The sequence below is a fragment of the Macrosteles quadrilineatus genome, unplaced genomic scaffold, assembly GCF_028750875.1.
Source record: "Macrosteles quadrilineatus isolate MER2022 unplaced genomic scaffold, UCM_ALF_1.0 Scaffold_1__1_contigs__length_201487025, whole genome shotgun sequence".
Taxonomy (NCBI): domain Eukaryota; kingdom Metazoa; phylum Arthropoda; class Insecta; order Hemiptera; family Cicadellidae; genus Macrosteles; species Macrosteles quadrilineatus.
Genome location: NW_026542594.1, coordinates 186,468,432 through 186,481,371, shown reverse-complemented (window position 1 = coordinate 186,481,371; position 12,940 = coordinate 186,468,432). Strand labels below are relative to the sequence as shown.

Here is a 12,940-nt window from a genome sequence, read left to right as displayed (position 1 = left end):
AATTATATTTGGTTGGGCGGTGTTTTTCCCCCGAGGATATGAAAACAAAAATAGTTTCATTTTCACGATATAATTTGTTTCTTTTTTAATAATCTTTATCATTTTTATATTCTCTGCATTAGCTTGTCAATCATCGATCATTTGTACAAAGCTTCATAGTAGCTCAAGGCAGCTGGCCTTGACACGTACAAAAACACATTTCTCTTACAGCTGAGTCAATCTCGAGTTCACGACGCCCCCCCCCCCCCACAAAAAAAAAACCAAAACCAAAACCAAACAAACTAAACTATGCGGTGTTATCTTTCATGTTTCGTTTGTTATTTGTTTTTAATGAACTTTGAATGTTTATTATGTTGCCTGTAACTATCATACTCAAGAGAAAAATTTAGATTTATAATTTAATTAATTTTCAATAGGCCTATAACTGAAAAAAGTTGAAAATGAGTGTCAATAGCTATACGTGCAAACTAAATCTACTAAACAGTGATAATGTATGTGCTATTCATTCGGAGTGGTCTAATTCAAATGTAAAGTTTTTGTTAATACATGATAACCAAGCTTGGAGTGGAGAGGTAGGTATTTTTCCAATTGTTGCAATCAAACTTTACAATTATTAGGCCTATCATTCTTTTGGCAACAGTTTCGTGTGATAGGATGGGCTAGCCTAAGGCTCAATCATATTTTCAAACGATATTGAACCTTGTTTCCGGATTAAGCCCCATCTTGCTGGTTTGTGAACTGAATCAAGTCTCTTTACCCTAGTCCTACCCAAACATTCATGCCAAATTTTAGAAAATTTCACAAATCCGATTAGAAATACCGTAGGCCTAGGCCCTAATCATGTTCACGGACATATCTAATGCTATAAGTTATGACTAATAGGCTAGTGTGTCTAGGCCTCTGGGGTCATAAAAATGAACTATTAAATCGGCCCTGGATATTATAGGTCTTACCGTACCACCTATGGTAATAGCTTCTTCCCCATAGGATATAGGCTAGGTAATTTGCGGAAACAAACTCCATATTCAAAATACACTGAACGCTATTAGCAGGCTTCTAGCGGTACTACTATAGCTAGTCTGTAAGGCCCAATTCACACAGAACGGAGGTCAGGCGGAGACTTGGCACGGACATGGCATAGACGTGGTGTGTACACACACTGAAAGGACGGTACAGTGTCAAGAAAACTTGTATGTAGACTAGACGCTATGGTTTTTGCTTATTTCTTTAGTTATGTATGTCAATTGAATTATAGTTATTTTTTTGTCAACTGAATTAGTTATTCCTGTCACTTAATTAGAACAACTGTGATCGTAGGCCTACAAACAAGGGAATTGTTCAACTTCCTCACAAAATCTGATATTGAGTTCAATGTCGTCTCGCATTGTAAAAAAAACAAGAAACTACTCACAATTATTCTAAACACAAACCAAAAACAAGGTTGGTAAGTACGATAATTGCAGTTGGAACAACGGGCGTGCTACGGGCATGCCACTTCCGATACGCTACGAGGGATGGCGAAGCCACATGGTGGTGGTGGGAGGGTGGCCGCCGGCGCCACGTCACTTGTGTGTGCATTGACCAATTTGTTTACACGGAGAGGCGAAGAAGAGACATATATGTCCTTGCCTTGTCCGTGCCACGTCTCCGCCCGACATCCGTTCTGTGTGAATTGGGCCTAGGTGAAGAGATCTTCATAGATTAGTCCACGTAGCGTGCTCGCCTACTAAATTTTGTAGACTTTTCCTGTGAATGGACACAACTCTAAACCCCTAAAGTTAACCACACTAGAGAGGTGTTTTTTTCTTCTTGTTTTTCACAGGGCCATTTTTCAGACTAGAGGAGATAAAACTAAATGTTATTTAAACGTTAGCTAACTTACCTAGAATACTACAAATTCTAGATGTAGCTAACCAAAAACTAGACTACTAACCAGGTCTTTTAGAAGTAAAACATTGTTTATAAAGTGATACTTAGGCTATATGAATTTTATACAGTTACAGTTGACAGAAAATGAAGGCTACATAAATGAATTGCTGGATCAACTATCTTTGTCCAAAGATATGTACATAGAAGAATCTAAAAAGGCTTTGACAACTCATGGTGGTGTTAATAACTTTGTCTACACTCTAGAAAATGACAAATTCATCTGGAAGAAATTGGTCAGAAATAATATGTCTGTGAAATTCGGAATCGTAAACTTAACAAAAGTAAGTAAACCTTATTATTACAAGCCCATAATAGGATAAGGCCCCGTCCTAGCTGGACGGCAAGAGCGACCCGACCAACGGTCGCTGCTGTCAGTGACAAAATGTGTGTCCACACTGAGCGGTGCGACAAGGCGATTCGAAATGGACTGAGGCAGCTGTGGTGGATGCCGCTTTGTCGCGTCGCTGGTGTAGTGCTGCCAAATACAAACATGTTTGTGTCTTGAAGCTCTTGTAGCTAGACCGACAGGAGCGATGCCGCTGTTGCTTCTCAGTTAGGACACTCCCATTACTTATCATGTGTTTGTATCTGTCGCTCTTGTCGGTCGCGTCGGTCGTGCCTCTATTGCTGTCCAGCTAGGACCCCCCCTGACTAAACCTACTTTGAGGTACGGTACTTTGACTCTGACTTTGACTTATTTGGACAGTTTAGTAAATATAAACTTGACACATGAAAATCAAAACAACTTCCTTTAATAATCACACTAAATTCAAATTTTTACCTTGACAGTGTTTCTTTTGAAAAAATTAGGCTACAATTAAAAAGACTTTATAACTTTATAAGACTTTTATACGACGGCATATGTGTCTTGTTAGGATCAAAAACTATACAGAGCACTTTCAAATTCCATCATTTTGTTTATTAACACGTTCAGTGCGGCAGGCATTCCAACAGGCGCTCGCCAATGGCGGCGAGGCCCGGGCAAAGCCCCGGCACGGTTCCGTAACAGCAAACGCAATTGCATTCAACAATTTCAATCTAACAAATAACAAAAGAGCAGCGGCGATTGTACTACGTTACCCCGAGATTGGACGTAGTTCCCTAAAACACCCAAAGTTAGCAGCACTTCCTGGATCAGTAGTCAGTGGTTTTGTAATATGGCTTGAAGTGAGAAAATCCCCAAAACCGGGACAAAAGCATTTTCAGACTGGATTTTACGGGAAATTTTAGTACCAACCTACACCAAAATAAAGCTCACATTCTAAGCTCAATTTTATAGTTAATTCTTTGGCGTCAAGATCAACAACACCCAATTGATACTTTCAAATTGAATACCGTTACATATTATGGCGTGAACAGTTCTCCTTACTTAGCCATTCGGACACTTCCCACCACTGACACATTTTCCTATAAGCATGACATTTCTACATCTGATAACCATGGTTTACAGGCTAGGAACAATTTTAACGTTCCCTGGCAATGGCTGAGCTCATACTGAACTAATGTAGTGGGGATTGCGCAACTACATCAATTGATGTAGACCGCTTATGGCGCGACTACATCAATTGATGTAGTCAGCAGTGAATGTGTTAACATAATTTATAAACATATTTGTGAAGCAATCATTTAATAACCTTAAAGATTGGGCTTTTCTATGACCAAATAAAATAAGGCCTTTTTGATTATTTTTGAATGTATTATTTAATAAATTGATTTTGCTGAAAATGGTTTGAACACTAGGCTTGTAAAAAAACATCTAAAATTAAACTTTTTATAAATAATCATAAGTCCAATAGCTCAATTACTAGAATACTCAAGTTCAGAACCAATTCTTCTTAGGACCGAACGAGCAACTTTCAGATTTAAGGGCTTACACAATTAATTGTTAAATACATTTTGAAGAATGTGTAATCTCTACCAAATGTAAAGCAATTTGATGATTCTATGTCAGTGGGAAACATCACAGTAAATACTGTACAGGATTTGAAGCAGATTCTATAATATAATATGCCAAGTTAATTTCAGAATACCATCACATCCAACTAAGTCTAAGCCCACTGGATATTAAACACATTTTAATCAATATTTTACCTCACATGTTTCTGGTTTAAGGTGCCACTGTCAGAAGCGTTTGAGAAGGTTTTGGACAATACTCTAAAACTGAATGCGAACTTATATACAAAACTTCAAGATAGTGATTGTCGAAGAAACACTTTGGAAGCAGGTAAGGACAATTTGTATTCTGTGTTAAAAAATAAATAAAAAATTTAAGTCAACCAAAGTGAACTATATAACTGAGTTTGTGGTGTGGCCTTTTAAGTTAAGTAAAGTTCTACTGTTGCTGCCCATGACTATAATGTATGAAGTTAGTGGATAGGCCCAACTGGGGAGGATGTTACAAAATAACATTTTATGGACGTACATGAACTGACACGACACTGACACACTTTTAAGTTTCACTAAGCAGTCTCAATTTCTACAAACACTTCCGCTTGGCCTATTGATCCATACCACGCATATAAGTATGGATATTGTATCATTTTTGCTTGAGTTATCATGCTAACGGACACACACATATATCTATACTATCTATACTTCTATACTATTATATAAAAATCTAATGGTGTCTGTCTGTATGTGTGTTACTAATAGGTGCAAAAACTACTGAACCAACTGGGCTTAAATTTTACAAAAATATAGCTACCATACCAAGGACCATTATAGGACTATTCACATTTTGATACTGACCGTAGGCTTTGCCCCTTTGGCTTTAAAAGTTCTGAGGTGAGGATTTTAAAAGTAAATATTGATTGGTCTCCATGGCTGCGATGAGAACATTAACAATGTTTGTTTACCTTTGCTTTGACATTTAAATGTAAACAAGAAGAACTGCTAAACTGCATACATTTAACAATTTCAGACAGCTGATACAAAGAAATTAAATATAATATTTTCCATCACTATGAAGTAGGTTTATTTTAATCTAACCTTTTATCATGGATTATTTATTCTAAATCTATGTCAATGGTTATAGAAAAAAAAGATTCTATAACCGTTGCTGTATCAACTCCGGCTCTACTTTGGATTTTTTTAAAGCGTCTAAGTTATGAAAATAATGTTATTGATATGTTTTCATGGAAACAGTATGAAAATTACAATGTATGGATGTTTTGTATGAATTTTGAGGCTACTTTAAATAAATTCTAACTGCTTAACATGTGTTGGATTAACTTAACATAACTTGCACATCACATTGTGTTTTATATGTATATTTAGGTAAATTAAGTTTTTGTGTTTTGCTAAACCTAATGCTTAAATTAAACTAAAGAATATCACCAATAACTAAATTGTACGTCGTTGATTTTTGTTTTCTAAAATCGGTTGTATATGTGTAACTATATTTAATTATCAAACGGTAATACAAAATACTCTTATTTTATCTTAACATTCACATTTCCTTTATTTGATACATTTATTATTTGTGTTTTGCCACACCACTGATTAAATTAAACTAAGGAAAATATCATAAAACTAAGCAGTACACAGTATTCTTTTGTTTCTAAAATCAATGAAATATCTATTACTATGTTTACTTAATGGTAAGTGTGAAAATTTAATGGCAATGGACGATGGAACTGATTAAAAGAACTGATTTGTATATAAAGTTGTTTGTTGATAATTTTGTAGAGTAGAATCAGAGATGCAATGAAACATATACTGTATTTGCTATTACATTTTTTACTCCTTGATTCTTTGATAATCATATTAGTTTTGTCTGCTGTCTTAAATGTTAAATTATTTGTTTAACATTTTTTATAGTACCTATAGATATAGTTTCTTTAATATTTCAAAAGACTGTATTGATAAGGCACAGCAATATATCTAAAGTTTATAACAGCTGACTTAGTTTTGCTAATTATTTATTGTGAGTGAAGAAACTGAAGATGGAAGGATTTGTGATTTAATATAAAGAAGAAAAAAAAAATGTTCATTTACATTCAATAATTAGTATTTTTGCAACTTCAAAAATGAATTTTAAAATGTCAATAATAAATTAAAAGATAAGTAATTAAGGGAGATGAAAGTAAATCATGTATGTCAAAGTTTTATTCGAAGATTTGTTCAGTTTTTCTCATATCAGTCTACACAAGATTCAAAATTAAACAAAACCAAAATGGTGGTATCCACTACTTACCAGATATAAAAGTCATAACTTAAACGTTTCTATTAAGGCTATAAAAGTTGAATTTTCTTTCTAAAAGCAATGGCGGGTGTGTAACTATTATATGCAACAGATGTAAAGATTAAAATGTTTCTATTTTGTGTCCTCTTCCCGTTGCAAAGCACGGGTACAACAGCTAGTCTATTATATTATTAAAGTGATACAATAAAATTTTATGTAAACGGTTAAGGCCATTTATCAAATAAAAATATAGACATATGGCATATCAAAATGAAGCTTAAAGAGTACGTGTAGATTTGCCGAAAAGTATTGATATGGACGAACTCCCTAAGGGCTCTGCCTCACAGGCTGATTTCCAAAGGGCTATGCCTTGCATGTTTTGGAAGTTAACGTTATTTGATTAATTTAGTGGACAACAGCTGGCCAATGCAATTGACAATAGTTTGCTTGTTTACATTTTTGTTTACTTATTTTATCATATACTTTTATGTTCATTCTTAAAAGAGGTGCGGTGAATAGACAGTGAAGCTATTTCTAGCTGTTTGATACAAGTGAGTGATTAAAGGTGTTCTAAACACGATGAATATGAGATTAACAAACCAAGTATGTTGTTCGTTCCAAGAGGTCGTCACCGATCTTTAACAGGTCGCAATTTCATTGAAAAGTATTAAAGTATAAAAGACGTTGGTACAACCGTACCCACCTCGGCCACCTTTGGACATAAGGTATGAAGGTTCCACTGCTTTTAACATCCGTTCAGATGACAATTTCTTGAACATTACCTCTTGTATATACCTATATACATAGGCCTACATAGAGAGAGGCCCTATATGTAATGAATTTGAACGGATGGTCTTTTTAGTCTCTGGGGTCATGAAAACGAAAAAGTATATTGGTCCCGGGTCCAGGTCTTACCTTGAGACCTAAGGTAATTTAGCTTATTTCCCATATGGGAAATCCGCTAAAAATATATATGTTATATGTGCATTGATCGCAATACCGAATGACTAAACCGCAGCGGGTGAGGGCTGCACAGTGAAAATAACCGCTAACTCAATTACCACCGAATGGTTGCTACTTACATCGCAGTCTCTTCTACGTGCTTGCTGTAGGATTAGCAACTCTCACTAGAGATGCTCAAGATCTCTACAACGTTCATGTGTACAACGTTCCTATTTCCCCACATTTAATACAAAGAGTTGGTTTGTAAAAAAAATTAGCTAGTTTGTATTCGTAAAGGTCAAAATTCAACCCTACAGTACTGTTTTAGTTTGGTTTAGTTTTTTTGGTGCCTTTGAATATTCATCGACGCCCACAAATCGATCACTCCTAAGGGTTGAGAATTACTTCTAGACATTGTACGTACACTCCATTCATTAAGTATCGGTACTAGTTCACTGCAGCCTTAGGATTGGTTCCAAGAGTGGTGGAGGGGGGTTCGACCAGTCGGGTTTGATAGAGAGATCCTTCATCAATCAGGAGCATTTTGGTTTAGTCGCCTCGGGCACTTGTTGAGACAGGTAGATATTAGCACAGAGTATTTTTTCATTGTGTCATCATGGAGCATTGTGTGTAAAGTTTTGTTTTAAACTCACAAAATCTGTGTCTTAGACTCTTGCCCTCATTATACAGGTTTATGGGATGCTTTAAGCCGCAGAAGATTTTTTGAGTGGCACCAAATGTTTAAGGAAGGCCGGGAACTCGTTGAAGACAAGTACTGAGTTAGACGCTCGATGACTGCTCGAACCGAAGCTCACGTGGTCAAAGTGAAAGAAGTTTTTTCGATTCTGACAGGCGTCTAACCATCGTCCACACCAGTGAGAAGACCGGCCTTTCAGTGAAAACCGTCCACACTATCGTGAAAGAGAATTTGGCGATGAGAAGAGTCCACGCGAAGCTGGTGCTGTAAGTCCTGAGCAAGGAACAAAAACTGTCATAGGTGGAGATTTTGTAAGAAATCTTGGTTTGCGTCCAGGAAGATCCATATTTTCTGGACATTGTTATTGGCCTACCTGGGTTCCAGTATGACATGGAAATAAAATGTTCAAGTTGAGGGCAAGGACCTCCGATGCAGATTTTTCGAGTTTAAAGCAAAACTTCACAGCGTTGCTTGATGATATGGTGTGAAGACACTGTGAAAAAAACATTTGGCGCAAATATCGCCCTCCTGTCTCAACAAATGCCCGTAGGCGACTCAACCATAATGCTCCCTGATTGGTGAAGAACCTCTCTATCAAATCCAACCGGTCAGACCCCCCTCCACTGCTCTTTTGAGGCTACGGTGAACCAGTTCCCATACTTAATGAATGAACCAAGAATTTAATACTGAATATATAACCTGGTAGCAGGATTACTGAGGGCTTTGAGAAGTCTGTAGTTGTGCAATAGATTTTGCAGAATAGTATTCTTAAATCCAGGGACAATATGACTCAGAGTAAAAGTTTATTTTATAAGCTTGAATTTTTTTTATAGAAAACGGCATTTTAAAAACCAAATTAAATGAAGTCTTGGAGAAAAAGAAGGAAATGGAAGAAACATTGTACAGCCAGTTTTTAAGAGTTTTGAACGAGAAGAAAAAAAGAATACGGGAGCTGAAAAAAGAAGCCCCTATACTAGAAGGTTTGTTTTCATTGTATTACTTCATTTTGTGTTTTTGAAATTAATATAGTAACCCAATACCTCTTGCCATTTGTTTTTAATGGTTAATTTTCAATATGTGTTTTTTATATGCATTCTTCAAATATGTTATTTACTTAAATAGTATTTTACAATTACAATTATTTCAAAGTACCTATGTGAAATCTTTAATAGACTATATTTTTGAGTGATGGGACCAAGTTGAGTCCACATTATCGAGGTTATAAGTATGGTTTGTAAATTATGATTTTATTAATCTAGGTATTTATATGTCAACTAAACTATTTACAAAGACCCCAACTTGTTTTAATTTGTTTAGTTTTAATTTTAATTGCCATTCTAGTCATGTTTTTCATGTAGGTTAACTTTGTTTTTAAATTTAAACTATGTATTGATCTATAGTTCGGCCGCTTAGAAAACGACCTGCGCGCTAATGCTAAACCAATGCTGGAGGAGGTCGCTTTCTAAGCGGCCGAACTATAGTTGTCTTTTATTTACTTAAAGTCAACCTGTTTCAATATTTAATATAGCTCATCTGGTATGTTTTGTACGTACTCATCCCACCTTAAATTCTATTTTTACTTCCTTTTTTTATTTAGTCATACATTATGTTTACCATTTTGACTCAAATTCTGTATCTAGTCACGTGTCATCTACCATTATCAGATTTTAAACTAGGCCAGCTTATTAAAACTTATCTATTTAATTTATCTTTGTTATTTATTTTATTTTCAATTACATCGTAATGCTATGTATCAAAATTCTTAAAAAGACAAATCCCATTGCATTGAATATGTTTAACAGACAATAAAGATTCATATTCTTATCGATTTAACAAATTAACGTTTCAGATGCAACGCACCAAGAGGAAAGTGACCATTTTGATTCAGACACTGTAACAGATTCTGAAGAAGAGAAGATGTTAACTGTATCCAAAACCATTCTCAAAAATAATCCTCTCGGCTCAAAAGATAAACATGTAACTCCCCCTAAGAGATCTAGGAAGGAAACACAAATTGAAAGCGTTGCTGGGCCTAGTGGGGAAAATTTGAAAGGAAAGACCTCAAAGACCGTTAAATCTAAAAAGCTACCAGTAAAAGGTAAAAAGGGACAGACGAAACCCATCCGTGAGAGCTGTGTGATGGGACCAGTGACTGAAGCGAAGGATAAAAATCCACCTGAATTGTCTGAAGATATATTTTTGTTCAAGCAAAACAATAATGCTGCTAAAAGTTCCAAAACCGTAAAGCAAACTACAAGTAGAATTACATTTGAGAATGATGTTTCAGCAGGGATTGACTTAAATGACCAAGTTGTCTGTGATATAAATAAAACGCCCAGTGATATAGATGTAGATCGGACTCCTAGTAATATAAACATAGAGATAACACCTAGTGAGACAGATATAGATAAAACACCAAGTGTTATCGGTGGAATAACCGGTTTAAATGGAAATGCAGATCACGAAGAAAAGGTGAAGGAAAGCAAGACCAAAGATGATAAACCAAATCATGAAATTGTGGAACAAAATAATGAGGGAAAATTAAGTGAGCCAAAGGCTGTTTCTAGAAATTCCGAGGTGACTAAAATAGCCAGTTATAAAGGGTTTTCTAGTTCTACTATGGATATTTTAAACCAGTTAATTTAGTTTAGATCAAACGTTGGCAATTTGAGTGAGAAATGAAACTACAGTATTTTAGGGATGTAAATATTTTTATGATTAAATTAAATAAACTATTTGGGTTACCTTTTAATTAACTGCATAATCATGGATTTGATAACTTTTATCGTGGTTAAAAGATATAAAATTGCTTCCCAGAATTTTGTGTTACATAAAAATTAAAAACTGGTTTACACCAAAATGCAAATATTGTTCACACTAATGGTCATTAGTTTGTTATAAATGTTCTGTACATTAGTCATTGGGTAACAAAAACAATAATGAAACTGTCTTACTGTACAGTGTTGTTCCATTTAGAAAAGAGAAAGCAGCCTCAACAATTAATCAAACATTTAATAAATTCATCTAGTTTTGTTGAGGATTTTTATTTAAGTTTGAATATGTCAATCTAATACAGTACATCAGTCAGTATTAATAGTTTTATATGCAAGTAGATAATTTACAAATGAAATATTTTAGATGAATTAATAAATGAAGAAAAAATCGTTTTATTTGGTTATGAAAATAGCCATTTTTATTAAAATATTTATCCTCAATTTAATTAGTTTCAAGCACATTCTGTTCTAACAGCCTTTTAGTTAGGCCTAATGTAATTTTAAAATATATATTTTTATATGAAATGTGTATATAGGTATTATATCAATTGTTTATATTTTTTAATGCCAAACATGCACATATTCTCGCATATTTATTATGTCTACACTCAATATTTTTATATAAATCCTTGTACAGTAGTTTTCAAATAAATATTTTTCAGTAATTTTTGTTTGTTTGATTATACGAATAAATAAATAATTTTGTTATTAATGTTGTGTAAAAACTTTGTGTGATCATCCACAATCATATTCTCTTTTAGTTTACAAATTAAATCCTCTCTTTTCACCATGCCTTAAATGCTTTAACAGACACATAGGCTGCAAGGATGATGGTAAAAAATGCAAAAGTTCTATTCACTAGTTTTTCTATATACTTTAATATATACGATATGTATATATATATATATATACATTAGCCTATATTATATTCTTTAGTGTGGTAGATTGTATGAAATTATAATAATATATTTAGTTTTCACCGTCCACGCAATCAGGGGCAATACTTCACTACGGCCGTTTCGGAGATAACTCTATCGTCAGGTGCGTAGTGTTACACTAAACTATGGCTTTGTTACACTTAATACGAAAAGTCTTCATTTGCATTGCGTCAGGGGTTGAATAAATATTAAACAAATAAAAACAGGATGGACACAAGAAAACATTTAGAGTATGTGCACGGCTTAAAAACTGACGACCGAACAAGTCCTACAAACACTGCATAATTCTATAAACTCCTCCCAAAACCTTTTGCTATCACTACAAATTTTGAAGCGTGTTTACTGTATAACGTCGCCAAAACAACTGCAGACCAAGTTTGTGGAGCTCATACACGATCCGACATGTAGGTTGTGTCGACCAAGTCCGCTGGGAATTCTCAGTCTGTTTTAACCAAACACGGTCCAACGTGTTAGGACTTGGATGAGTCGGCAGACGTGTCTATCAACATGTCAGATTGTGTATGGGAGGGCTTAAGTCCACACTTACCAAAGAAGGTAAAGGATTTTTAGGCAATGTTTGAACTGAGAACTCTCTGACCGTCCACCCAAATGATCAACATCCGCTCAGAAAATGTATTAAAAGTGTTTCCCCCTTAGTCGTTTTATCTATTTGTTCACCATAGTGACTGTCAATTCAGCTTGTCTATTCCTTCAATGGTTATCACTGGACCCAGCTGTCCCTGATCCTGATCACTGGGCTTTAAATAAATGATCCTTACTGATGAAACAGCTGATCTTTTAGTCAGTAACAAAACTACACACTAGCAGATCATCTCACAACATTCTGCACTCATCCTTCACTCATATTTGGTCTAAAATACGCACCTAGGTGGTCCCCATCTCGACTAATTACCTGTTGATCTCAACTGGGAAACAAAAATGTTTATTTTGTAAATTTAAGTATCTAAATTAGGGTGGACAACTTAAAGGGTTCTATATAATGAAAACATAACACAACATTATAAGATACCTAAATCTGAGCAATGTTGTAACTTTTATCAACTAATATATATTTATTTAAATGATAAATAATTGGGTAAAAATTGGTTATTTTAATTGAAGAAATATGACATTCAGAGATTAATTGTATAAATATTGCTATTACTATGCTCACTGTTCAGTGTATCATACCAAAACTTAATCCACATTTATTAAACAACATAGCCTATTTATATTGTTAATTGATACCTAACATAACAATTATTATCAACAGCTGATTTAGAAATCATATAATCATTGTTTAAAAAAAAGTATGATCCAATATATAACTTTATCATCAGCACAATTATCAACAGCTGATTTATAAATCATATGTCATTGTTTAAAAAAAGTATGATCCAATATATAACTTTATCATCGTTTTCCTGCCCAGTTGTTTGTTGAAATCATAATGTTTAATTATCAAATAAATCTATCT

General features: G+C 34.4%; 1 protein-coding gene across 1 annotated transcript; it reads left to right on the top strand.

Moving 5' to 3' along the window:
- The first annotated feature begins 425 nt into the window (after positions 1-425).
- Positions 426-10,905, top strand: LOC128991798 (uncharacterized). The gene is made up of 5 exons (XM_054414990.1): positions 426-572; positions 1,998-2,210; positions 4,042-4,153; positions 8,585-8,731; positions 9,601-10,905. The coding sequence occupies exons 1-5, from the start codon at positions 441-443 to the stop codon at positions 10,395-10,397; spliced, it is 1,401 nt and encodes a 466-aa protein (XP_054270965.1). The 5' UTR covers positions 426-440; the 3' UTR covers positions 10,398-10,905.
- The last annotated feature ends 2,035 nt before the right edge of the window (positions 10,906-12,940 follow it).